Source organism: Portunus trituberculatus, chromosome 47 (genome assembly GCF_017591435.1).
Source record: "Portunus trituberculatus isolate SZX2019 chromosome 47, ASM1759143v1, whole genome shotgun sequence".
NCBI lineage: Eukaryota > Metazoa > Arthropoda > Malacostraca > Decapoda > Portunidae > Portunus > Portunus trituberculatus.
Genome location: NC_059301.1, coordinates 2018653 through 2043270, shown reverse-complemented (window position 1 = coordinate 2043270; position 24618 = coordinate 2018653). Strand labels below are relative to the sequence as shown.

The window sequence follows — 24618 nt, the reverse complement described above, 5'->3', positions numbered from 1 at the left end:
CAATCTCAATGTGCTTCCTTTCAAGCCACCCTTCTCCTCTAACTTCCATAGTAATCTTGTATGTGGCACTTTGTCAAACACCTTTTTTAAATCCAAATAAATACAGTGTGTGTTTCACTGTTTGATCTGCTGCAGTCTCTGACGAGACAGCCAGACGTTACCCTACGGAACGAGCTCAGAGCTCATTATTTCCGATCTTCGGATAGGCCTGAGACCAGGTACACACCACACACCGGGACAACAAGGTCACAACTCCTCGATTTACATCCCGTACCTACTCACTGCTAGGTGAACAGGGCTACGTGAAAGGAGACACACCCAAATATCTCCATGTGTGTGTGTGTGTGTGTGTGTGTGTGTGTGTGTGTGTGTGTGTGTGTGTGTGTGTGTGTGTGTGTGTGTGTGTGTGTGTGTATTTACCTAGTTGTATTTACCTAGTTGTAGTTTTACAGGGCCTGGGCTTTATGCTTGTGTGGTCCCGTCTCCATATCTACACTTATCCAATTTTTCTTTAAAACTATGTACACTCTTTGCTGACACCACTTCCTCACTCAAACTGTTCCAAGTCTCAACACATCTCTGTGGGAAACTAAATTTTTTAACATCTCTCAGACATCGTCCCTTCCTTAGTTTCTTACTATGCGATCCTGTGCTTCTAAAGTCATATTCTTCTCTCAGGATCAGTTTCTCATTATCCACTTCATCCATTCCGTTAATCAATTTATAAACTTGTATCAGATCCCCTCTCTCTCTTCTCTGCTCCAAGGTTGGTAGATCCATTGCCTTTAGTCTCTCCTCATATGCCATCCCTTTAAATTCTGGAACCATTCTTGTAGCCATTTTTTTGTAGTCTCTAATTTTCTTATGTGTTTCTTTTTATGGGGAGTCCACACAACTCCTGCATATTCCAATCTAGGTCTTATTTTAGTACTTATCAATTTCTTCATCATTTCCTTGTCCATATAGTGAAATGCTACTCCAATATTCCTTAGCAAATTATACGTCTCTCTGAAAATTCTATCAATATGGCTTACTGGTTGATTATTTTCTTCCATTGTCACTCCCAAGTCCTTTTCCTTTTTTACTTTTTCTAGTTCTACTCCATCTCCCATGTTATAGATTCCCACTGGTCGTCTTTCACTTTTTCCCATTTCCATGACATGGCTTTTGTCCACATTGAATTCCATCTCCCATTTTTTGCTCCATTTCCAGATCTTGTTTAAGTCTTCCTGTAGTATTTCACAATCCTCTTTTGTTTAATGACTCTGCACAGTTTCGCATCGTCCGCAAACAGATTTATGTAGCTGTTCACTCCCTCTGGCATGTCATTTATATACGAGAAAAAGTATTGGTGCCAATACTGACCCTGTGGCACTCCGCTGTCTACTGTTCTCCACTTGGACTTCATATCTTTAACTATCGTCCTTATTTCTCTCCCCCTTAAGTAATTTTTCATCCATCTCAATGTGCTTCCTTTTAAGCCACCCTTCTCCTCTAACTTCCATAGTAATCTTTCATGTGGCACTTTATCAAAAGCCTTTTTTAGATCTAAATAAATACAGTCAACCCATCCCTCTCTCTCTCTTGTACTTTATCAACTATTCTAGAGTAGAAACTCAATAAATTTGTTACACATGACCGACCTTTTCTAAAACCAAATTGGCTATTTGATAATATTTTGTTGTCTTCAAGAAACTCAATCCATTGCTTCTTTATTACTTTTCACACATCTTGCATATTACACTAGTTAGTGATACCGGTCTGTAATTTAAAGGTTCTTCCTTCCTTCCGCTCTTATATATGGGAACCACCTCAGCTCTTTTCCACTCCACTGGCACTGTTCCATTTTCTATTGAGCATTTTATGATGTTGTATATTGGACTTGCTAGTTCTTCCCTACATTCTTTCAGTATTCTGCCTGAGACTTCATCTGGTCCCATTGCCTTTTCCTCATCCAATTCCGTCATCAACTTTTTTATTTCAAGCTTGGTTACTTTAATTTCTTTCATATAGACAGTTTCTCTATTACCCTGTGGTCTTTCAAATTTGTATTCCTTAGTAAAGACCTCATGAAATTTACTATTTAACAGTTCTGCCATACTTTTTGGGTCTTCCACCATTCCGTTTTCTCCTTTTAACCTTTCTATTGTTTCTTTTTGTCTTATTTTTCCATTTATGAATCTGTAGAACAATTTTGGTTGTTCCTTACATTTTTCGACAATGTCCTTTTCATAGTTCTTTTCTTCTTCCTTTCTCACCTTAGCATATTCATTTCTTGCTGTTTTGAAGTTTTCCTTATTTTCTGGATTTCTGTTTCTTCTCCACCTTTTCCATGCTCCATCTCGTTTCTCCTTTGCCCTAGCACATCTTGCATTAAACCAATCTTTCTTTCCTTCTTCTTTAGGTCTATATTTGAACATATTCCTGACCCCAGTTTTGTATATTTCCAAAAATAAGTTATATATATCTCTTGAACCGTTAATGAGTTTTCCATCTCCTCCCAGTTTACGTTTTTAAAATAGTTCTTGAGATTCTCTACATCAGCCTTTCTGTAATTTAATCGGTCTCCTTTGTATGATTCATCTCTATCCTCCTTTCTTTCTTCTATATCCATCTCTAATATTACATGGTCACTCTTTCCCAATGGGCACTTGTATCTTATATCATCGTTAATTGGTATATCCCTTGTAAAAACTAGGTCTAATCTTTCCGGCTCATCGTTTCCTCTGAATCTTGTGTTTTCCTTTACTCTTTGGACCATCAAATTATCTACCATTAGGTTCAGGAATCTATCTCCCCAGGCATCTTCCCCCATACCACTTTCATAATTTTCCCAGTCTACCTCCTTACAGTTGAAATCTCCTACCAATATCACTTTTCTCCTTTCCTTAATGATTCTTGTAAGACTCCTTATTGTGTCATCTATCATGTCTCTATATTCTTGGTTAGTCCATGAGTTTGTTTTGGTGGCACATATGTTCCAATGATTGTTAACTCCTTTTGTTAATATGCATCTTAACATACAGTATTTCTGATTTTCCTTCCCAAACTCCACTTGATTTACCACTATCTCCTTCCTTAACATCATCATGACTCCTCCTCCTCCTTTACCCACTCTGTCTCTCCTCCATATATTATACCTTTTATCTATGTCTATTTTATTGCCTCATTTAACTTTGTTTCCACCAGGCATACAATATCTGGTTCTTCTTTCTTTATGTAATCTCTTAATTCTAATTTACTAGATAAAATCCCATCTATGTTTGTATACATCATTTTAATCTCTTGTTCTTATCATTTTAGTTAAACTTGCTCCATTTTTCTCTTCTTTCTCTTTTATATACCATTTCCTTATCCTGTCTCCTATAATTCTCCAAAAAAATGCCTTCTTCTCCTCCTCTGACCTTTCATTATTTTTTTCTCTTGCTTCTGCCACCAGTTCATTGTGTTTTTTCCTTTCCTCCTCGTTTCTATTTTTCTTTATATATATATCTTTGCAACCTTCTGTTTCTCTGAGTTTCGTTTTTCTATATAGTACTTCTTCTGCTGCTACTTGTGATTTTAGTAATATCTTAATTGGTCTCACTGTTCCTTCTTGGTATGGTCCCATTTACCTAGTTGTAGTTTTACAGGGCCTGGGCTTTATGCTCGTGTGGCCCCATCTCCATATCTACACTTATCCAATCTTACTTTAAAAGTATGCACACTCGTTGCAGACACTACTTCTTCATTTAAACTGTTCCACATCTCAATACATCTTTGCGGGAAACTATATTTTTTAACATCTCTCAGACATCTTCCTTTTCTGAGCTTTTTACTATGCGATCTTGTGCTTCGAATGTCATATTCTTCTCTCAGGATCAATTTCTCATTATCCACTTGGTCCATTCCATTGATCAATTTAAAAACTTGTATCAGGTCTCCTCTCTCCCTTCTTTGTTCCAGGGTTGGTAGATCCATAGCCTTTAGTCTCTCCTCATATGTCATCCCTTCAAATTCTGGAACCATTCTTGTAGCCATTTTTTGTAGTCTTTCCAATTTCCTTATGTGTTTCTTTTTATAAGGGGTCCACACTACTCCTGCATATTCCAATCTGGGTCTTATTAAAGTACTTATCAATTTCTTCATCATTTCTTTGTCCATGTGGTGAAATGCTACTCCAATATTCCTTGGCAAATTATATGTTTCTCTAAAAATTCTATCAATATGGCTTACTGGTTGATTGTTTTCTTCCATCGTCACTCCTAAGTCCTTTTCCTTTTTTACTTTCTCCAGTTCTACTCCATCTCCCATCTTATAGATTCCCACGGGTCATCTTTCACTCTTTCCCATTTCCATGACATGGCTTTTGTTCACATTGAATTCCATTTCCACTTTTGCTCCATTCCCATATCTTATTTAGGTCTTCTTGCAGTATTTCACAATCCTCTTTTTGCTTTATAACTCTGCACAGTTTCGTATCATGTGCAAGCACATTTATGTAGCTGTTCACTCCTTCTGGCATGTCGTTAATATAAATGAGGAAAAGTATTGGTGCCAATACTGACCCTTGTGGCACTCCGCTTTCTACTGCTCTCCACTTGGACTTCATATCTTTAACTACCGTCCTTATTTCTCTCCCCATCAAATAATTTTCTATCCATCTCAATGTGCTTCCTTTTAAGCCATCCTTTTCCTCTAACTTCCATAGTAATCTTGCATGTGGCACTTTGTCAAACACCTTTTTTAAATCCAAATAAATACAGTCAACCCATCCCTCTCTCTCTTGTACTCTATCAACTATTCTAGAATAGAAACTCAGTAAATTAGTTACACCAGACCGTCTTTTCCTAAAATCAAATTGGCTATTTGATATTAATTTGTTGTCTTCAAGGAACTTGATCCATTGTTTCTTTATTATTCTTTCACACATCTTGCATATTACACTAGTTAGTGATACCGGTCTGTAATTTAAAGGTTCTTCCTTCCTTCCACTCTTATATATGGGAACCACCTCAGCTCTTTTCCATTCTACTGGTACTGTTCCATTTTCTATTGAGCATTTTATGATGTTGCATATAGGACTTGCTAGTTCTTCCCTACATTCTTTCAGTATTCTGCCTGAGACTTCATCTGGTCCCATTGCCTTGTCTTTATCCAGTTCTTTCATTAATTCTTTTATTTCAAGATTGGTCACTTTAATCTCTTTCATATAGACTGTCTCTCTATTACCCTGTGGCCTTTCAAATTTAGATTCCTTAGTAAAGACCTGGAATTTATTATTTAATAGTTCTGCCATAGTTTTTGGGTCTTCCACCATCCCGTTCTCTCTTTTTAACCTTTCTATTGTTTCTCTTTGTCTAATTTTTCCATTTATGAATCTATAGAACAATTTTGGTTGCTCCTCACATTTTTCGACAATGTCCTTTTCAAAGTTCTTTTCCTCTTCCTTCCTTACCTTAACATATTCATCTCTCGCTGCCTTGAAGTTTTCTTTATTTGTTGGATTTCTATTTCTCCTCCATCTTTTCCATACTCCATCTCTTTTCTCCTTTGCCCTAGCACACCTTGCATTAAACCAATCTTTCTTTCCTTCTTCTTTAGGTCTATATTTTGGGACATACTCCCTGACTCCTGTTTTATATATTTCCAAAAAAAAATTATACTTCTCTGGCATCGTCTCTGAGTTTTCCATCTCCTCCCAGTTTACATTTTTAAAATAGTTCCTGAGATTCTCAATATCAGCCTTTCTGTAGTTTAATCGGTCTCCTTTGTATGAATCGTCTCTATCTTCCTTTCCCTCTTCTATATCTATTTCTAATATTACATGGTCACTCTTTCCCAATGGGCACTTATATCTTATATCATCATTCATTTGTATAGCCCTTGTAAAAATTATGTCCAATCTCGCCGGCTTGTCGTTTTCTCTGAATCTTGTGCATTCCTTTACTCTCTGGTCCATCATATTGTCTATCATTAGGTTTAGGAATCTTTCTCCCCAGGCTTCTTCCCCCATACCACTTTCATAATTTTCCCAGTCCACTTCTTTACAGTTGAAATCTCCTACTAATATAACTTTTTTCCTTTCTTTAACGATTCTCGTTAGACTCCTTATTGTGTCATCCATCATGTCTTTATATTCTTGATTGGTCCATGAATTTGTTTTTAGTGGCACATATGTTCCAACGATTGTTAACTCTTTTTTATTAATATGCATCTTAATATACAGTACTTCTGCTTTTCCTTCCCCACATTCCACTTGGTTTATCACTATCTCCTTCCTTAACATTATCATGACTCCTCCTCCTCCTTTACCCACTCTGTCTCTTCTCCATACATTATACCTATTATCCAAGACTATTTTGATTTCCTCATTTAGTTTTGTTTCAGCCAAGCATACAATATCTGAATTTTCTTTCTTTATGTAATCTCTTAATTCTAATTTACTTGATAAAACCCCGTCTATGTTCGTATACATAATTTTTAATCTCTTGCCTTTATCATTTTTATATAAATTTGTTCCACTTTTTTCTCTTCCTTCTCATTTATATACCATTTCCTTATCCTGTCTCCTAGAATTCTCCAAAAAAATGTGTGTGTGTGTGTGTGTGTGTGTGTGTGTGTGTGTGTGTGTGTGTGTGTGTGTGTGTCTGTGTTTGTGTGTGTGTGTATTTACTTAGTTACCTAGTTGTAGTTTTATAGGGCCTGGCCTTTACACTTGTGTGACCCCGTCTCCATATCTACAATTATCCAATTTTTCTTTAAAACTATGTACACTCGTTGCTAACACCACTTCTTCACTCAAGCTGTTCCACGTCTCAACACATCTTTGCGGGAAACTATATTTTTTAATATATCTTAGATATCTTCCCTTCCTTAGCTTTTTACTATGCTATCTTGTGCTTCGAATGTCATATTCTTCTCTCAGGATCAGTTTCTCCTTATCCACTTGGTCCATTCCGTTGATCAATTTATAAACTTGTATCAGATCCCCTCTCTCCCTTCTCTGTTCCAGGGTTGGTATAGCCTTTAGTCTCTCCTCATATGTCATCCCTTCAAATTCTGGAACCATTCTTGTAGCCATTTTTTGTAGTCTCTCCAGCATTCTTACGTGTTTCTTTTTTGGGGGGGTCCACACTACTGCATATTCCAATCTGGGTCTTATAGTACTTATCAATTTCTTCATCATTTCTTTGTCCATGTGGTGAAATGCTATTCCAATATTCCTTAGCAAATTATACGTCTCTCTGAAAATTCTATGAATATGGCAAACCGGTTGATTATTTTCTTCCATTGTCACTCCCAAATCCTTTTCCTTTTTTACTTTCTCCAGTTCTCCCATCTTATAGATTCCCACTGGTCGTCTTTCTCTCTTTCCCATTTCCGTGACATGGCTTTTGTCCACATTGAATTCCATCTCCCAGTTTTTACTCCATTCCCAGATCTTACTTAGGTCTTCCTGCAGTATTTGACAATCCTCTTTTTGCTTTATAGCTCTGCACAGTTTTGCATCGTCCGCAAACAGATTTATGTAGCTGTTCACTCCCTCTGGCATGTTGTTTATATATATGAGAAAAAGTATTGGTGCCAATACTGACCCCTGTGGCACTCTACTTTCTACTGCTCTCCACTTAGACTTCATATCTTTGACTACCATCCTTTTTTCTCTTCCCCTCAAATAATTTTCCATCCACCTCAATGTGCCTCTTTTTAAGCCACCCTTCTCCTCTAACTTCCACAGTATTCTTGCATGTGGTACTTTATCAAATGCCTTTTTTAAATCCAAATAAATACAATCTACCCATCCCTCTCTCTCTTGTACCTTGTCAATTATTCTAGAGTAGAAACTCAGTAAATTTGTTACACACAAATTACCTTTTCTAAAACCAAATTGGCTATTTGATAATGATTTGTTTTCTTCAAGGAACTCAATCCATTGTTTTTTTTTATTACTCTTTCACACATCTTACATATTACACTAGTTAGTGATACCGGTCTGTAATTTAAAGGTTCTTCCTTCCTTCCGCTCTTATATATGGGAACCACCTCAGCTCTATTCCATTCTACTGGTATTGTTCCATTTTCTATTGAGCATTTTATGATGTTGTATATAGGACTTGCTAGTTCTTCCCTACATTCTTTCAGTATTCTGCCTGAGACTTCATTTGGTCCCATTACCTTCTCTTCATCCAGTTCCTTCATTAACTCTTTTATTTCAAGCTTGATTACTTTAATCTCTTTCATATAGACAGTCTCTCTATTACCCTGCAGCCTTTCAAATTTGGATTCCTTAGTAAAGGCCTCCTGAAATTTACTATTTAACAGTTCTGCCATACTTTTTGGATCTTCCACCATCCTGTTCTCTCCTTTTAACCTTTTTATTGTTTCTTTTTGTCTTATTTTTCCGTTGATGAATCTGTAGAACAATTTTGGTTGCTCTTTGCATTTTTCGACAATGTCCTTTTCATAGTTCCTCTCCTCTTCCTTCCTCACTTTAACATATTAATTTCTCACTGTCTTGAAGTTTTCCTTATTTCTGGATTTCTATTTCTCCTCCACCTTTTCCATGCTCCATCTCTTTTCTCCTTTTGCCCTAGCACACCTTTCTTTAAACCAATCTTTCTTTCCTTCTTCTTTAGGTCTATATTTTGGGACATATTCCCTGACTCCTGTTTTGTATATTTCCAAAAATAAGTTATATTTCTCTTGCACCCCCTCAGAGTTTTCCATCTCCTCCCAGTTAGCGTATTTGAAATAGTTCTTGAGATTCTCAATATCAGCCTTTCTGTAATTTAATCAGTCTCCTTTGTATGATTCGTCTCTATCTTCTTTTCCTTCTTTTTTATCCATTTCTAATATTACATGGTCACTCTTTCCCAATGGGCACTTACATCCTATATCATCATTCATTTGTATATCCCTTGTAAAAACCAGGTCCAATCTCGCCAGCTCGTCGTTTCCTCTGAATCTTGTGTATTCCTTTATTCTTTGGTCCATCATATTATCTATCATTAGGTTCAGAAATCATTCTCCCCAGGCTTCTTCCCCCATATCACTTTCATAATTTTCCCAGTCCACTTCTTTACAGTTGAAGTCTCCTACTAATAACACCTTTCTCCTTTCTTTAATGACTCTCATTAGATTCCTTATTGTGTCATCTATCATGTCTTTATATTCTTGATTGGTCCATGAATTTGTTTTTGGTGGCACATATGTTCCAACAATTGTTAACTCATTTTTATTAATATGCATCTTAATATACAGTACTTCTGCTTTTCCTTCCCCATATTCCACATGGTTTACCACCATCTCTTTCCTTAACATTATCATGACTCCTCCTCCTCTTTTACCCACTCTTTCCTCCATATGTTATATCTATTATCTATGTCTATTTTGATTGCATCATTTAGTTTTGTTTCAGCCAGGCATACAATATCTGGTTTTTCTTTCTTTATGTAATCTTTTAGTTCTAATTTACTTGATAGAACCCCATCTATGTTCATATATATCATTTTTAGTTTCTTGCCCTTATCACTTTTAGTTACACTTGCTCCACTGTTGCCTCTTCCTTCTCTCTTATATACCATTTCCTTATCGTATCTCTCAGAATTCTCCAAAAAAATGCCTTTTTCTCCTCCTCTGACCTTTCATTATTTTTTTCCCTTACTGCTGCCGCCAGTTCGTTGTATCTCTTCCTTTCTTTCTCATTTTTATTTTTCCTCATATATATCCTTGCAGCCTTCTGTTTCTCTGAGTTTTGTTGTTCTATATGATATCTTCTGTTGCTGCTTGTGATTTTAGTAGTATCTTAATTGGCCTTGTTGTTCCATCTTGATAAGGTCCCATTCTCTGTATTTCCTCTACTTCCTCCTCTAGGTTCTGGCTATCTTCATCATTTAGATTTTTAGTAGGTCTTTGACTGACTTCATTTCCTCTTTGTCCCTTCTTGGTCTATATTTTACATTTTTTTCTTTTAGTCCAAATATAATTACACTCCTTTTCTTTTCTGCAATTTCCCTTACTAGGTTTTCTTTTTCCTTAAGGACTCCTATCATTTTGTTTGCCATATTCTCATCTCTTTCTTTTAGTTGTTCCTGGATCACCTCCTGAAAGTTATCCTTGTCTTTCTTATCTTGTACTCTCCTTGCCTGTACTTCTTTCTTAATCTTGTCCTGTACTCTTTCCTCTTTGTTAACTAGATCTTTCAGGTCCTCTTTTACTTTCTCTACTTTACTGAGTCCTTCATCCATCTGTTTCTTATATTTGGCTAGTTCTTTTCTCAGTTCTGCATTTTCTACTCTTAGTCTAGCTTCATTTTCTTCCACTTTTTTATCCTTTCTTTCAAGTTCAGAATCTCTTTCTCCTGTTCATCGTTCTCTTTACTCCTCATACTCTCCTTTATCCAGTTGTCTAGTTTTTCTCCAAAGTTAAAACTCACCTAGGGAGGGCGGTACGTGTTTCATCAAATCCTCCGAATCTTTCCTCTCCCTCATCATCATAATCATCCTTTTCTTGTACTTTTTCCCTATTCTCATACCTGCTTATGGGTGTAAGCTCTTTTCGACTCATGGTGCCTTTCAATGTAGTTCCTGAAGACTATTGCCACACAAGTCGCACATTTGCCCAGGCCTCTGTAAACACAACAACCTCTGGTACTGAGATCAGCTGATCGCGAAAAGTGTTGGTCTGCGCGTCCGACCTTGACCGTGTCTCGACCTCGTGTGTGTGTGTGTATTTACCTAGTTGTATTGTACAGGGTTCGAGCAGGGCTCATATTGTCCTATCTCCATTTATCCAATTTTTCTTTAAAGTTATGCACATTATGTGCTGTAGCAGCTTTATTATTCACTGCATTCCACTTTTCCACCGTTCTATGTGGAAAACTGTATTTTCCAATATCCTTCACACACTGCCTTATCCTGATCTTTACATGTCGTCTTATCCTATCTTCTTCTGTCACCAGTCTTCCTTGTCTATCTTTTTAATGCCATTGACTCTCCTTGTTCTGTTCTATCTTGTAAGGTTAGCAGTCCCATTTCCTTCAGCCATTCTTCATATGTTAGGTCCTTTAGTTCTGGCACCATCTTTGTAGCAATCTTCTGTATCCATTTCATTCGTATATATTTTTTAGAGCTCAGAGGAACGTAATGCCTCCTTCATATTAACATTGTTTTCTATGGGAAAATTACGTTTAAATTACGCGATTTTGAAAAATGAGACATCTCCAGGAAAGTAACCCTCGCGTTAATCAAGAGTTGCCTGCATATCTTGAACATGATTGGTGTTAACACTGACCTCCTGTGGTATACCACTTATTATGTTACTCCTCCTGGAACAGATGTCCCTAATCACAGTTTTCATTTCTCTGTTCTGTAAGTAGTCCCTCAACCAGTTAAGTAATGTTCCTCTCAAGCCTCCTTTATGTTCTATCTTCCACAAGAGCCTCTTTTGTGGAAGTCATTATACATTAATATTAATACATCAATAAAAAATTGTGGCATAAATATTGCTAAAAATATTGCTAAAAAAAATATACTATTTTCACTAACTTCTAAATCAGTGGTTCTTAACCTGGGGGATGCACCCCCCTAGGGGGACGTGGGAGATTTCCAGGGGGAACACGAGCCTCAAGTGAAAAGAAGAAGTTGTTCCATTTATGGGTTATTTTCATGACAAGAGCATGGGCCAGTACTGTAAAGATAAGCTTATAAAATAATGCAGAAGTATCATCGTTACTAACTCTTGTTTTCCAAAGTCTCCCAGACATACCATTTTTCGTATATCTATGTGAAACTGCATTTTCCACGCTTGTTGCTATCAAAACCAAGTACAGAAACCGCCTGAACGTTGAAGGGGACTTATGTTGTACACTCTCAAGCATTCGACCACGTATTCAAGATCTGGTAGCTAAGAAGCAGTGTCAAATATCTCACTAACCATGTATTCAAGATCTGGTAGCTTAGAGCAGTGTCAAATATCTCACTAACCATGTATTCAAGATCTGGTAGCTTAGAGCAGTGTCAAATATCTCACTAATGTAATTCATGCCTAGTAAATGGACTAAAAAGCCTTTTTTTTTTTTTTTTTTTTTTTTTTTATCTGGGAGTGAAATTTGCCTATAGATGCAAGGGGGGCCTGGAGGGAAAGAGCAGTTCCTAGAGGGGGCGTGGTAGTAAAAAGTTAAGAACCACTGTTCTAAATACAACTATCCTCCTTCACACTAAGCTACATATACCTAGTTAAATGCCCATCCTTTACTCAAAATTCAATATTTGATATGACAACTCCCACACCAGCTTTGGAGTCCCCATCTGTGGAGGGAACTACAAATGTGCAGAGCTTGAACTGCTCTACTGATATCAGTCTAAAATATTTTGACCTCCCCTTAACTTTTTTCTCATTAGCTTTTGCAACATTTGCGATTGTAGATCTAATTCTCAGTCTGTAGAACACTACTGTGCTTCTAGACTTCATCTTCTCCTCACTAAAACACAAGTGTCTGAGGCAACTGATAATAGCCCCTTTTCTGTTCCCTTCTACTTTCTCTATTGTCATTTTCATTTCAAAGCTGAATGTTGTGTCTATGTGTACAACTACTTAACCTAGCCTATCTCTCTGTTCAGCCATTAAAGTGAATTTTCTTTACCACACAATTTATTTGTATAATTTGTAGCTCATTTGCTTTATGTAATACAAATATGATTTCTTCATCATTGGAGAGTATCATGATAGAAAATTGTGAATCTCAAAAAATAATATGAGTGTTAAAGTCAAGGACAGTGTTATAAAAGTGCTCTCTCTCTCTCTCTCTCTCTCTCTCTCTCTCTCTCTCTCTCTCTCTCTCTCTCTCTCTCTCTCTCTCTCTCTCTCTCTCTCTCTCTCTCTCTCTCTCTCTCTCTCTCTCTCTCTCTCTCTCTCTCTCTCTCTCTCTCTCTCTAATACCCCATTAAAACAATCAAAACTATACTGATATTATTCATACACTTGTACTGTGAAGGAAGACATAAGTTGCTCCAGCTTTGTGAAGTTTTAGGAAGAAGTCTCAAGTGAACACATTACAGAGAAAATAAGGGAAAAAAACAAGTAACAATAAATGAAAGTTTTTAAAAACATGATGTGTAAATGGAAAAAAGAAATTATTTCTGAAACATAATGTGTTAAACTAAACCTTTTTAGCTTTTTTTCAAAGCAAAAAAATCTATCATCATATTTTTTATTACTGTCATACAAGCATTGTTACTATTATTAAAACTAATATTGCATCATTGAAATTTAATGAGAAAGGTGTCTTACATTGATAATCAATGGACAAAATCTCAAATGCAGTGCAGAAATGTACATTCATTATTTTTATTTATGATTGTTTTGTTTGCATGATCACTTACTGACTATGGAGTGCATGCTCATGAAATGAATATTCAAGGCATACACTTGCAAAGTTTCTCCTAAAATATCTTTCTCACATGACAAGAGACTTGTATGAGTAATGTTGCATCTGATTTATTATTATTATTATTATTATTATTATTATTATTATTATTATTATTATTATTATTATTATTATTATTATTATTATTATTATTATTATTATTATTGTTGTTGTTATTATTGCTATTATTATTATTATTATTATTATTATTATTATTATTATTATTATTATTATTATTATTATTATTATTATTATTATTATTATTATTATTATTATTATTATTATCATTATCATTATTGCCTTTCCTCTTCAATGAGGTAGCAATGAAATTATTTTATTCCTTTTACATTTGGTTACCTATTCAGAGCTTTGTATCATTAATATAGTTAAATAACTACAATTACTAAAAATATTAGCATTATACATAATAGATGTACATCATTGCTGCTTCGTCAATGTATGGCTTTTCTTAATGTCACCGTTTCTCAAGAAATACATGCTCATCTTCAAGCTTATTATTCTCTCTAAAGTATGTAGTGATTGAATGCTTAAACTCATCACATCTACAAAGAATCCTTTATTCATTGCATGAGAGGTTTCCTTCCATATGTCATGATAGAGATGACATGCTCTATTATCAATTCTTGAGTGTTTTGAGTAATTATATTCACCATTTTGCATAACACTGTATTTTTTTTTTTTCATTTCAAGCTCATTCAGGAGCTTTCACCAGAGGTATGTATGTTTGCACAGTATTTATGTTTTCCTATGCATTTACACAATAGTTATGTTTTTACAGGACTTCAGCTAAACTCATGTGGTTCTGTCTTCATATCTGTTCATGTAGTATTTCTTTCAGCTTGTGGACACTAATGATGTTTTTTTCTCATTTGCAGTGTGCTTCTGAGTTTTGCATGTGTTCTGTATTGAAGACTTAACTATAAAGTTGCAATTTATTTAACTATGAATATGAGTATTAATGAAAACATACAAAATATTTTATTTATTGGGGCTCCTTAGGAAAAACTAACAATTATTTTGTTTTTTATATATATATATATATATATATATATATATATATATATATATATATATATATATATATATATATATATATATATATATTTTTTTTTTTTTTTTTTTTTTTTATATCCTAGAATTATTTTCATTGGTAGTTGCATTGCTTAACACAAGAATATTCATCTTAATTAGAGTTACAAATTATTGGAACAAATGAAAAGAAAGATTGATATATCACTATCTGCAGTGTTAATCTCCCACAGTATTTCTTCATTATTTCTTCACTCCATAGAGCAGGATTCACCATCATGAAGCTTTTAAAGACATTGTTCAAATTCTTTCATACTATTTGGCTTCCATAGTTTCAAAAGGACACTTTCATACTAGGCCACTGCAGTATCCCAACCAGACAACTACTGGGCAAGTACCACTTCAGTGTCTCACTCCTGCAACTAGTGTCAGAAACCAGCAGTCACTGCCACTCACTACAAAGTATTGTTTTAAATTAAAGCTTTCATATTCAGCCACCAGTATGTGATATTGCCACTCACAGGCCAGCCTTTGCTGTGAAAAAAAATGACGTTAGCCCTATAACGTCAAGACTTTCTGCACATGCTGTAGGTGAGAGGTATACAGCACAGATGTGGATAATTTTCACATGTGCAACTAATGCTCAGATGAAAGCTGCAATCTTGTGATGAAAAAGGCCTGTAAGAGGTTAAATCATGGGAATGTGGCAGGGATCGGAGACATAAGCACAGACATTGAAAGTATAATTTTACAATACTTTAATTAATTGTGTATTAAACAAATATACTGACCTGAGCCACTGTAGAACACTGTTAACTATCTGGTTTTTATTATTATTCAGGCTAACAAAGAGGGGTGAGTCATTGAGCCACTTGTTACCAGGTATGAACATGATTAAGGTAATAGGTGGCAGAGATCATTGTCTTAGTGTAAAAGAGGGCTTAGGTGTTTCATCTTTATAATCGAACAGATGATCACATTGCACTGCAGGTGGTGGTGTGTCTTCTCATTTGTGATGATTACTAGTGCCAAGTGATCGAGGTCTGTTTCTCATTCATTTTAGATAAATTGGAGCATTCATCCTTTCACAACGAGATTCTTTCGTGACATGTTCATGCAATCCACCTCAACATATATATATTATAGTCTGTAATTTTTTCATATTTCCTGCAATTTTTTTGAAGTCAGAGTGCCAAATATTGGCTGGGCTTTTTGTCTCAGCATGGTTTTGGCTGTTGCAATATCCTGGCAGCACAATTGAGTAGCTGCCTGTAACAAGGAGCCAAACACCAACTGCTGTGAAAAAGAGTTAAGAATATATCATATCCATCCTAGAAATAACATTACAGTACTATGATTAATGAACATTAGCTGCATGTACAACAGATAGATGTAGGAGAAATTGTAGAATGGAATATTTTTTTAACACCATTTCATGGTGGTTGGCACTTGGTCCCATATCTTCTCTGTTGGGCTTCTTTGATCACAATCTCATGTCTGCATCTTGTCTATATCTCCAATCCTTCCTCAGGAACCCTGAAAATGGAGTTGCTTCTGCTATTTTGCCTCTGCTAGTTGGGGGTACCTGAGTAGATATTATGCTAATTTTTCTTTGGAATGATTACTGCTTCCATGTCAGAGACCCATCTCTTGTGTCTTGAGTGCATAGATAGTGTCTGGGATGGAAGTGTACATTCCTCACTCTTTCTTTAAACCTAAGCCTACCAAATCTTAGTTTAAAACCACCCATTTTCATGCTGTACATAATAGGGAGATAGCCCACAAAAAAGTACTTGACCCTTCCATCACCTCTCATGTGCTTTAGGTTTCAGCCTAGAATCATGCTAAATCTTTGATCCAACTTCCCTCAAGAGTTCTGGTACTTAATAATAAAGATCTCCAGTAACTTTCCTTCATCATCTTTCCCTCCTTCACTTTAACCTGATGGCACCACTACCTTGTCATCTATATCTAAAGCTCAACAATCTTGGTTGTCCTTTACTTAAAATCTAAACTGGAAACTTCACATCTCAACTCTAGCTAAAAACACCTATGAAGTAAAGCATTTTGAGTTGTCTCTACCAGTTTTTCTCATCCTCAAACTGCTAACTTTGTACAGTGGCCTTATCTGCCCATGGACTATGCTCCACATGTATGCGGGATGGTTAGATCTTCCACTCATACTGTTATTTTATAAAGAATGGAATCTAAAGGTTTTTGCCCTATCAACTCCTCTCCTCTGGCTAACTGTCTTCAGTCTTTTTTGTATCTTTTGATATCTCTATTTTCATGCAAACTGCTTTACTGATCTTGCTAATTGCATGCCTCCTTTTCTTTCGCAGCCTCACTACAGCAGACTTTTCTTTCTCTCTTCCCTTTTCTGTCAACCTCTCTAATGCAAAAGTTAGCCAGTAATTTCAATCATTCATCCCTTTCTCTGGTAACCTCTGGAACTCCCTCCTACCTACTTCTGTATGTATTTCCCCATTCCTATGACTTGAACTTGTTCAAGAGAGATATTTCAAGATACTTATCCTATACATTTGACTAACTCTTGTGCTTGTTTGTGTAGTACCTCAGAGTTTTTTTTTTTTTTTTTTTTTTTTTTTTTTTTTTTTCCTATAATTTTTGTTACCGATTTAAAAAAAAATCTCTTGTACAGTTAAACCTCAGTTGACGAACTTAGATAACTCATTCATGAAGACTGTTCACAAACCGAAATGTAAGTGAACCAAAACCATTATTCTCATAAGAATCAGTGTAAAATAGATTAATTTGTTCCTGGACCACAGACCTCCATTTGAAAGAGGGACTCAGCATGCACCCTACAGTTCCTACAGCATGTATTTTCTTCCAAATGCTTTTGTGCATCTCTTCACTAGAATATACAAAGGATTGTCATTGCTACATTAACAGCATCTGACAGCAAGATGGCATATACTGATCTTCCTGACATTTATTCTGTATCACTAGCTTTCCTGTGTGTTGCGATCAGCTGTGATGACAAATATGGCAGCCCAAACAAACATCTTGCAGAATCTCGTGACTCTCAAGAGTTGCCCTACCAGCAAAGCATCTTGGAAATATTATTTTCTAGTATTCCTCATTTGTTATAGAATTTTTATTTTTTGTTTTCTTTGTGTGGATTGTACAGTAGTATTTTTTTTCAAAGATCTTTTGCTGATATGATGGCTTTCTTTATTTCTATTATAATACACTTCAGCCTCTTAACACCATTATCACTAACACATTTCATTGTCATGGGAGGCATAATGAGGACAAATTTAATGTTAAAAGCAAAAAGAAAAAAAACAGCACCACAAGAAACACTGTTTACAGTGTGATACTATGAGAACAACTGAAGCTTTGTTCAAAGCCATCTCGTACCAAAGCCAGCAACCCTCTTCATGGACCAAATTTTCATTCATGGACCAAGACAGAATTTGTTAAAAACTTGGTTCATCAACTGTTTTTTTTGTACACTGGGGCATTTGTGAATCAAGGCTCTACTGTACCTACCTACTTCATCTACACACTGAAACACACACTTCTACTATTGCTGTATGTTACCATCTGTTTCTCTACTTGTTTGCAGAGCTAGAAAGGCAAGATACAAAACTTAAAATAATAACTAAGGATCAGATGGCAAAAATCTCTCTAGAATCTTTTTTCAGCATTCCTGTAGTGCTTTCATAGTACAGTGGCGGGCATTCCACACATTCCACCCAGTTGTTTAGCCTTCTTTTGGATTAGTCAATAAATAGATACCTGGGGAAGATGAACTATGGAAACTTGATGTATGTCCCAAGTTAAGGAATATTATCCACTACAGGCTCAAAGGCCAATAAGAGATGAACGTCAAAGTTACACACAACTATAGCATATACCTTTATTCCTGTTACATCTTAACACTAATCAAGCATTATTCAGTAACTTCCATTCCTTGGTCCCCAGATCACGAGGCCACTCAGAGGGTGATTCAGGTCAGAGATCCTCAGAACGGGAAGCTGGAGAGGTAAGCTTAGAGGAGGGGGAGCTGAGCGAGGATGAGCTGGAGAAGAAGAGAGCCCAGTTGATGAAGGAACTTGAAAACATTAACTAGAGGAGGATGTGAAGAAAGAAGAATGGTGGTGGTGGGCAGTAACATCTTAAATCTAACATAACTGAAATTTTGTCAGTTGTGATAATTTTCCAATATGAATGCATTGTATGTATGTCCAGTTGATTGGCTTATCATTCATGCCTTCACCATTTACATATTGTTTGAGAAGAATGTTGAAAGAAAACTGAATTGATTGAGGACTGAATGTGCTATCATTTATATTCAAGAATTTGTTTTCTATTATTTTGGGGGTTGTTTTGCATTTTGAATGCTGTGTGTGTGTGTGTGTGTGTGTGTGTGTGTGTGTGTGTGTGTGTGTGTGATTTATTAATCAGTACAAGTACAAAGTTCCCCCGTGAGATTTTGAAAGAAAGAATAAGTTTACTTTGTATTGTAATTTTATATATTTTGAGACTGGCAACATCACCACCTCCATTGCTGTCACCTCTAAAATTTCAATAACAAGTGATGGTACTATTTGCTGTTGTTTCCATAACCTTAATATAATTTACACTTTTCTACCTGCCTCTGTATTTTCATCTTGAATCCATTTAAGAGGGAGGTTTCAAGACAATTATCTCATTCTTTTGGCTAACTCTCTCAGCTTGTTCAGGGACTGGCATCAAAGTGGACCTTTTTGTTTAGTAATTTTTGTTGCCTTGGTCAGTTCTCCCCTCTTACATTAAGAAAAAGAAGCATGCCATCTCTCTGCAAGCTGTTCAATAATATGTGTCTTGGCTCTTCAAAGTTATATATTTTAATTACATTTTCTAGTTGAATATAACAGAAACAGTTTCCTCCATTGCTCAATATATTGTCACTGTGTGATGCATTTGTGTATTTTCTTTATAGGTAAAGATTCCATTACCTTTATGTTAGGATTTCATTTGAAGAACATAGATAAGTTCTATCAAGTTTGAAAGTTATTTTATTATGGTACTATCTTCTCTTACTTCTTTATATGCATTGCTTGTCGTTGAATATGTTGCAACCCGATTTCCTGCTACATGTCGTAATATGAATAGCCTACACCATAGAAATTTATTGATTTTACAATTAGTTTATTTTGCCCTGTAACTCTTTCAATGTAACATGCAACACCTTACAGCATGAAAGAGAGTTGAAACTTAATAATCATTGACAAGAAAGATAAAAAAAAATCTAAAGGAATACATTGTTTCATTTCTTATCAATTTATTTTTTGTGTTATCTATTTATTTATTTATTTATTTATTTGTTTTATTTATTCATTTATCTATTTTTTTTATTTTATTCATTTATTTTTTATTTATTTATTTATTTACTATTTTTATTTATTTATTTTTATTTTTATTTATTTATTTATTTTTATTTATTTATTTATTTTTATTTATTTATTTTTTATTTATTTATTTATTTTATTTTATTTTTTTTTTTTTTTTTTTATTTTTTTTTTTTTCATTAATGAACTGCCCCGGCCCTCCCCAGCACTTCCCCTCACAAAACGCTTTTTGCCCTTTCCAGGAGAACAAAAGGTACAAGCATACGAAAAAAACAAAACAAACAAACATGTTTTAAGGTAGTGAGCTGTTGTATAGACCAATCTTTGGATAGAATTGAGACCACACCATACACCGGGACAGCGAGGCCACAACCCCTCGAGTTACCTTTCTATTGCTATACATTAAGAGGCTTCCCCAGTACCCAAAGATATACCCTGGCCCCAGGCTCGCTCCGTGTGTAGCATGTGTGTGTGTGTGTGCGTGTGTGTTAATAATGCAGAAAACTTATTAATCTCATGCACTATGTAAAAATAAAAAAATTAAAAAATGCATGCTTAAAAACAAGTGTATCTTGAACCATAGCCTTTAGAAAGCAGTGGAGGTCCCCAGTGTTTGAAAAACAGTCTTAAAGGTGGATTCACACATGCCAATTTGTGACAAATTTTATGTACGTAGAGTTTCCAACTCAAAATTGGTGCCTAGTGACTGGAGAAAGCAGTCACAAATCAAGACCAACATGTTGGTCTTGTTAAGGCGGGTTCATACGTGCCAGTTTGCGACTGATATTTTCCCGTCAGTAGAGTTCCTGACTTATCCTTTCTAGTCGGAAAGTGTCAGATGTAGTGCCTGAAAAGTATCAACTAGTTGGCGCCTTCGCGAGACGTGAATGTAAACAAACAGCTACCCACCAAGTGACAATGCTGAAGCTGTGGTTGCTCTTCTGGCTTACCGGAAGAGTCAACAGAAAAGAAAATGCCTCTAGATTCGTCCCTGGCTCAGTAAAAGTTAAGAAAGGAGTGTATACCACACTCTAAATTAGCCTATACACTTCTCATTAGAAAATTGTTAATCTTAAGAAGGCTATGCACAATTGCGATCAAATTAAATCCTGACAAGTCTTCAATCCTCACCTCCAACAACACCCTGTATTGAGGGAAACCTTTCTTGTAGAGTGGTAGCTATTTTTTTAACAACAATTTGAGCAAATATTTTTTCTGGCGTCCCAGATGTTTTCTTTTCCCTCACCAAATCTAACATGTTCTCCTTGATCTACATCTGGAGACGACATTTTCAAAGTTTATTCCATGACGTCACTATGTAAATAAAGTAAATAAATATCACACACATCACCTCTAAAAACTTGGTCATTTTTACAAATATTTCCCAAATATTCCTTTTAATCTATTTTCCTAGAGAAATTGTTAAAAATAAAAAAGATTTTTGGATCATAAAATGTCTGCTTTAGTTTGTAAACCTTCACCTGATTGGAAATCTAAAATCATTAGTTTTGGGGGCACTGAGCCCCCTTACAACCCTACTGATCAGGGGCTGCATCCCCAGCCAGGAACCTGCTTCTCACTCTGGGACGTCCAGGGTTGACAGCTAGCTATGTGTCTTTGTGGCTCCCTTGGTAAGAAATAAAGATGTTTCATTGGAATTAGCTTTAACCCTTTAACAGTCACTCATATAACCAGCATAGATATAAAAAAAACCTCTTAGTATGTTATAAACCAACCTTATATAAGACACTTTCATTCGTGAAAATATTTTGATTCAATCAATATTGCTCGCTCATTCAAGTGCTAAAAATGTAGCCCGACCGGGCCCCTCGGCCGAGCTCCTCATAACCATACCTAGCCTTATCGGGCTACATTGCCAGGTTTCCTCATTACCATATGTATCCCTATTGGGCTACACTGACAGGCCTCCTCATGATTATATGTGGCCCTATAGGGCTACCTTGCCTACTTCTGGTAAATGAAATTGAAAATCTAATGACTTTCAAAAATTTTATTAAATAAGTTTTAGACATAGAAATTAGAAGAAAAAATTATTACATATCATTATTATGCCTCCTGCAATAAAGTGTGAGTTATTCTGACCTAATTTCCTACCATTTACTTTACTTCATGACCGAGAAATGGTACAATTTGTTTTATTAGACCAGTTTAGACATAGAAATTAGAATAGATAATTATTACATATCATTATTACATATCATTATTAGATGAGGTGGATGTGGAGGGCGAGTTGGAAGCCGGGGGTATGTGGAACTCCTCGAAACAGTTCCGAGTTTCGCTGTGGCAAAGGGCAACCTGACACACTTTGCACACCCACCTAGACCGGTGCATCTCCTTGTGAGTTGAGCAGTGTTTGCAAATCATCCGTTGCTTGACAAACACTGGGCAGTGGAATTTGGAGTAGTCATAGCGAAGGTTGTCTGCTGGGCGGTGGGATTTTTGTCCCTTCTTTGGCCGGACAAAACTCTCAGGGGTATCGCGGAGGCACCTGGCAGGTCTGGTTTTGTAGCCACGGGCAAAGGCACTGATCTCCAGGCGGAAGTTTTTGAGGGGCATGGGCTTCTCTGACAGGGCTTTGGAATCCCTCTTGTACAGGATCCAGGCATTAGTGGTGCAGAGATCCAAGATGTACCCGAACAGCCTGAGATAATACCGCCTAGCCTTCATCGGAGATTTGTAGAGATGGGTGAGCATGTCGGACTTATCAATGCCCCCCATTTTACCATTATACTCCTTGATGACCGCTGGGCATGGGATGTCGACCTTTTTCTTGGATTCCTTGTCCCACCTTTTGGCCTTGGAGAGTGGAAGAACCCCGGCATCAGAAGAGAGGATAGTGACTGGTTTGTTGTCCTTCCAACACATAGCCCCGTTGCAGGAGACATAATCGTGCTTCCCCCTGGGAGTGGTCGTCTTCTCCATTTCCTTCCTAGACATCAGTGGTGGATTTCCAATGCGGTTGGGTCTGGCAGTCCCCACATAGCGGCATTGGAGCTTGTCTTTCAGGAACTCAACCAGTTGGATGCTCGTGAAGTAGTTGTCCGCATAGATGGCGGAATTAGCGGGGTCTTTGATGGTCTTGGCAAGGACAATCTCAATCCTGTTGCTCAGTAGCTGTTCTTCCTCCTCCTCATTCAGGTCTACAGGGTGGCTGCTGAAGGTCGTTTGTCCCTGATACATAAGGACATCGTGGATGAAACCATCGATACTCGCACGGCAGAATAACTTGTAGCCGAACTTGTCCGGTTTGTTTGCGATGTACTGGCGAAGATTCCCTGCCATTGTGCCCTTGTATGCCACCATCACTTCATCAACCGACTGATGGGGAGTTTCCTTGACCCGCAGAAATTGTTTTGTTATTCCTGTGAAGAGAGGCCGTATCTTGTAGAAGCGGTCTGTGGAAGCCTTGGCATAATCGTTGTTGTTGAAGTGAATGGTGGATCTGAGTTGTTTAAATCGCTTTGGACATGTAGTCGGTCACCTGTGGGATGCGGGTGTTGACTGCCCAATAGTCATCCAGGGAAGGAATGTGGACTACCCCCATGTAGAGGATAATGCCCCAAAACACCATCAGGTCCTGGATGTCAAGGGAGAAAGCGGTACTGACATCCTTCTGCCGTGCATACAGGTTCGTCTGGTACACAATGTCTTCAAGTATCTCCATGGTCAGCATCTGGAGGAAAAACTCATAGGGCTTCAGGAGGAAATCAGGCACCGGATGGTTATACTCGGGTAAAGGAGTGTGTCCGATGTCTTCTTTCTTCCATACCCTTGATGGCTGGTCCTTGGCCTTCTTCACCTTCTTGGTGGGTGGTGGAGTGTCCCCCGAGACCGTCTCATCCTCATCATCCTCACCTGCATCATCATCAAGAGGCATTTCTTCAGGCCTGATCCTAGTCACATGTCCTGCGGAATGTGTATAAATTAGTAACATGAACAGAGATAAAATAAAGCTGGCTTAATTAAATAAAACTAATATATATATATATATATATATATATATATATATATATATATATATATACTCATAGAATGTATACTGTAGTTATCTAGCATAACTGAATTTAACCCTCGGAATTGGGGTACATTTTACTAATAATATTATTGCTATTATTAGACAATTTTATTAAATCTTATGGTCATCCTCTATCATTTATCTAGAGTATAATAATATTTTTACACCAGAATGGCATCCTGGTTCCGAGGGTTAAGTAAATAAAGATTTATTTTATTCTCACCTGAAGTTGTAGGTGTCATGTTTTCCTCTACAACATAATCAGGGTCCAGGTCACTATCATCCACATCACTCTCAGCCTCTACCTCCAAATCACTATCTTCTGCTACAGGAGGAGCAACCCATCTCCTAGGGTCGGTGGCCTTCCGATAAAAACCAGAGCTAGGAATCTGCAACAATGGAGAATATTTGTTAATTAAAATGACCTCTTTAACCACTTTTGTCTTCAAATAAACCAAAAATACATAATATAAATACATAATACATATGTCCCAGGATGACCTCGATTGGCCCTTGAGGCTTTTTGTCATCTCTAATTGCTATAATACATAAAAATACATAATATTCATTTAAAATACATACCTTATATTACAAATGGGCACTGAAATTAACCCAAATTGGTCCCAATATATATATATATATATATATATATATATATATATATATATATATATATATATATATATATATATATATATATATGTATATATAGGGTTGGAAATATATTATGGTCACTTTGGACATTATATTAGGTATTAAAA

At 36.4% G+C, this 24618-nt stretch overlaps 2 protein-coding genes across 9 annotated transcripts in view; one reads left to right on the top strand and one right to left on the bottom strand.

Moving 5' to 3' along the window:
- Nucleotides 1-19039, top strand: part of LOC123520623 (pre-mRNA-processing factor 40 homolog A-like) — a 121823-nt gene extending 102784 nt beyond the window's left edge. For 5 of the 8 annotated variants that reach the window (XM_045283074.1, XM_045283078.1, XM_045283077.1 and 2 more), the window contains 2 exons: nucleotides 14120-14143; nucleotides 18413-19039. In XM_045283074.1, coding sequence (XP_045139009.1) covers nucleotides 14120-14143; nucleotides 18413-18560 — 172 coding nt within the window. In that variant the 3' untranslated portion in view covers nucleotides 18561-19039. The remainder of the gene's footprint in view (nucleotides 1-14119; nucleotides 14144-18412) is intronic. The other 3 variants (XM_045283080.1, XM_045283079.1, XM_045283076.1) reach the window with 1 other exon arrangement.
- Nucleotides 19040-22032: 2993 nt separating this feature from the next.
- On the bottom strand, nucleotides 22033-23124 carry LOC123520761 (piggyBac transposable element-derived protein 3-like). The gene has a single exon (XM_045283324.1). It carries the CDS (start codon nucleotides 23122-23124, stop codon nucleotides 22033-22035), a length of 1092 nt encoding a protein of 363 aa, XP_045139259.1.
- Between the last annotated feature and the right edge of the window lie 1494 nt (nucleotides 23125-24618).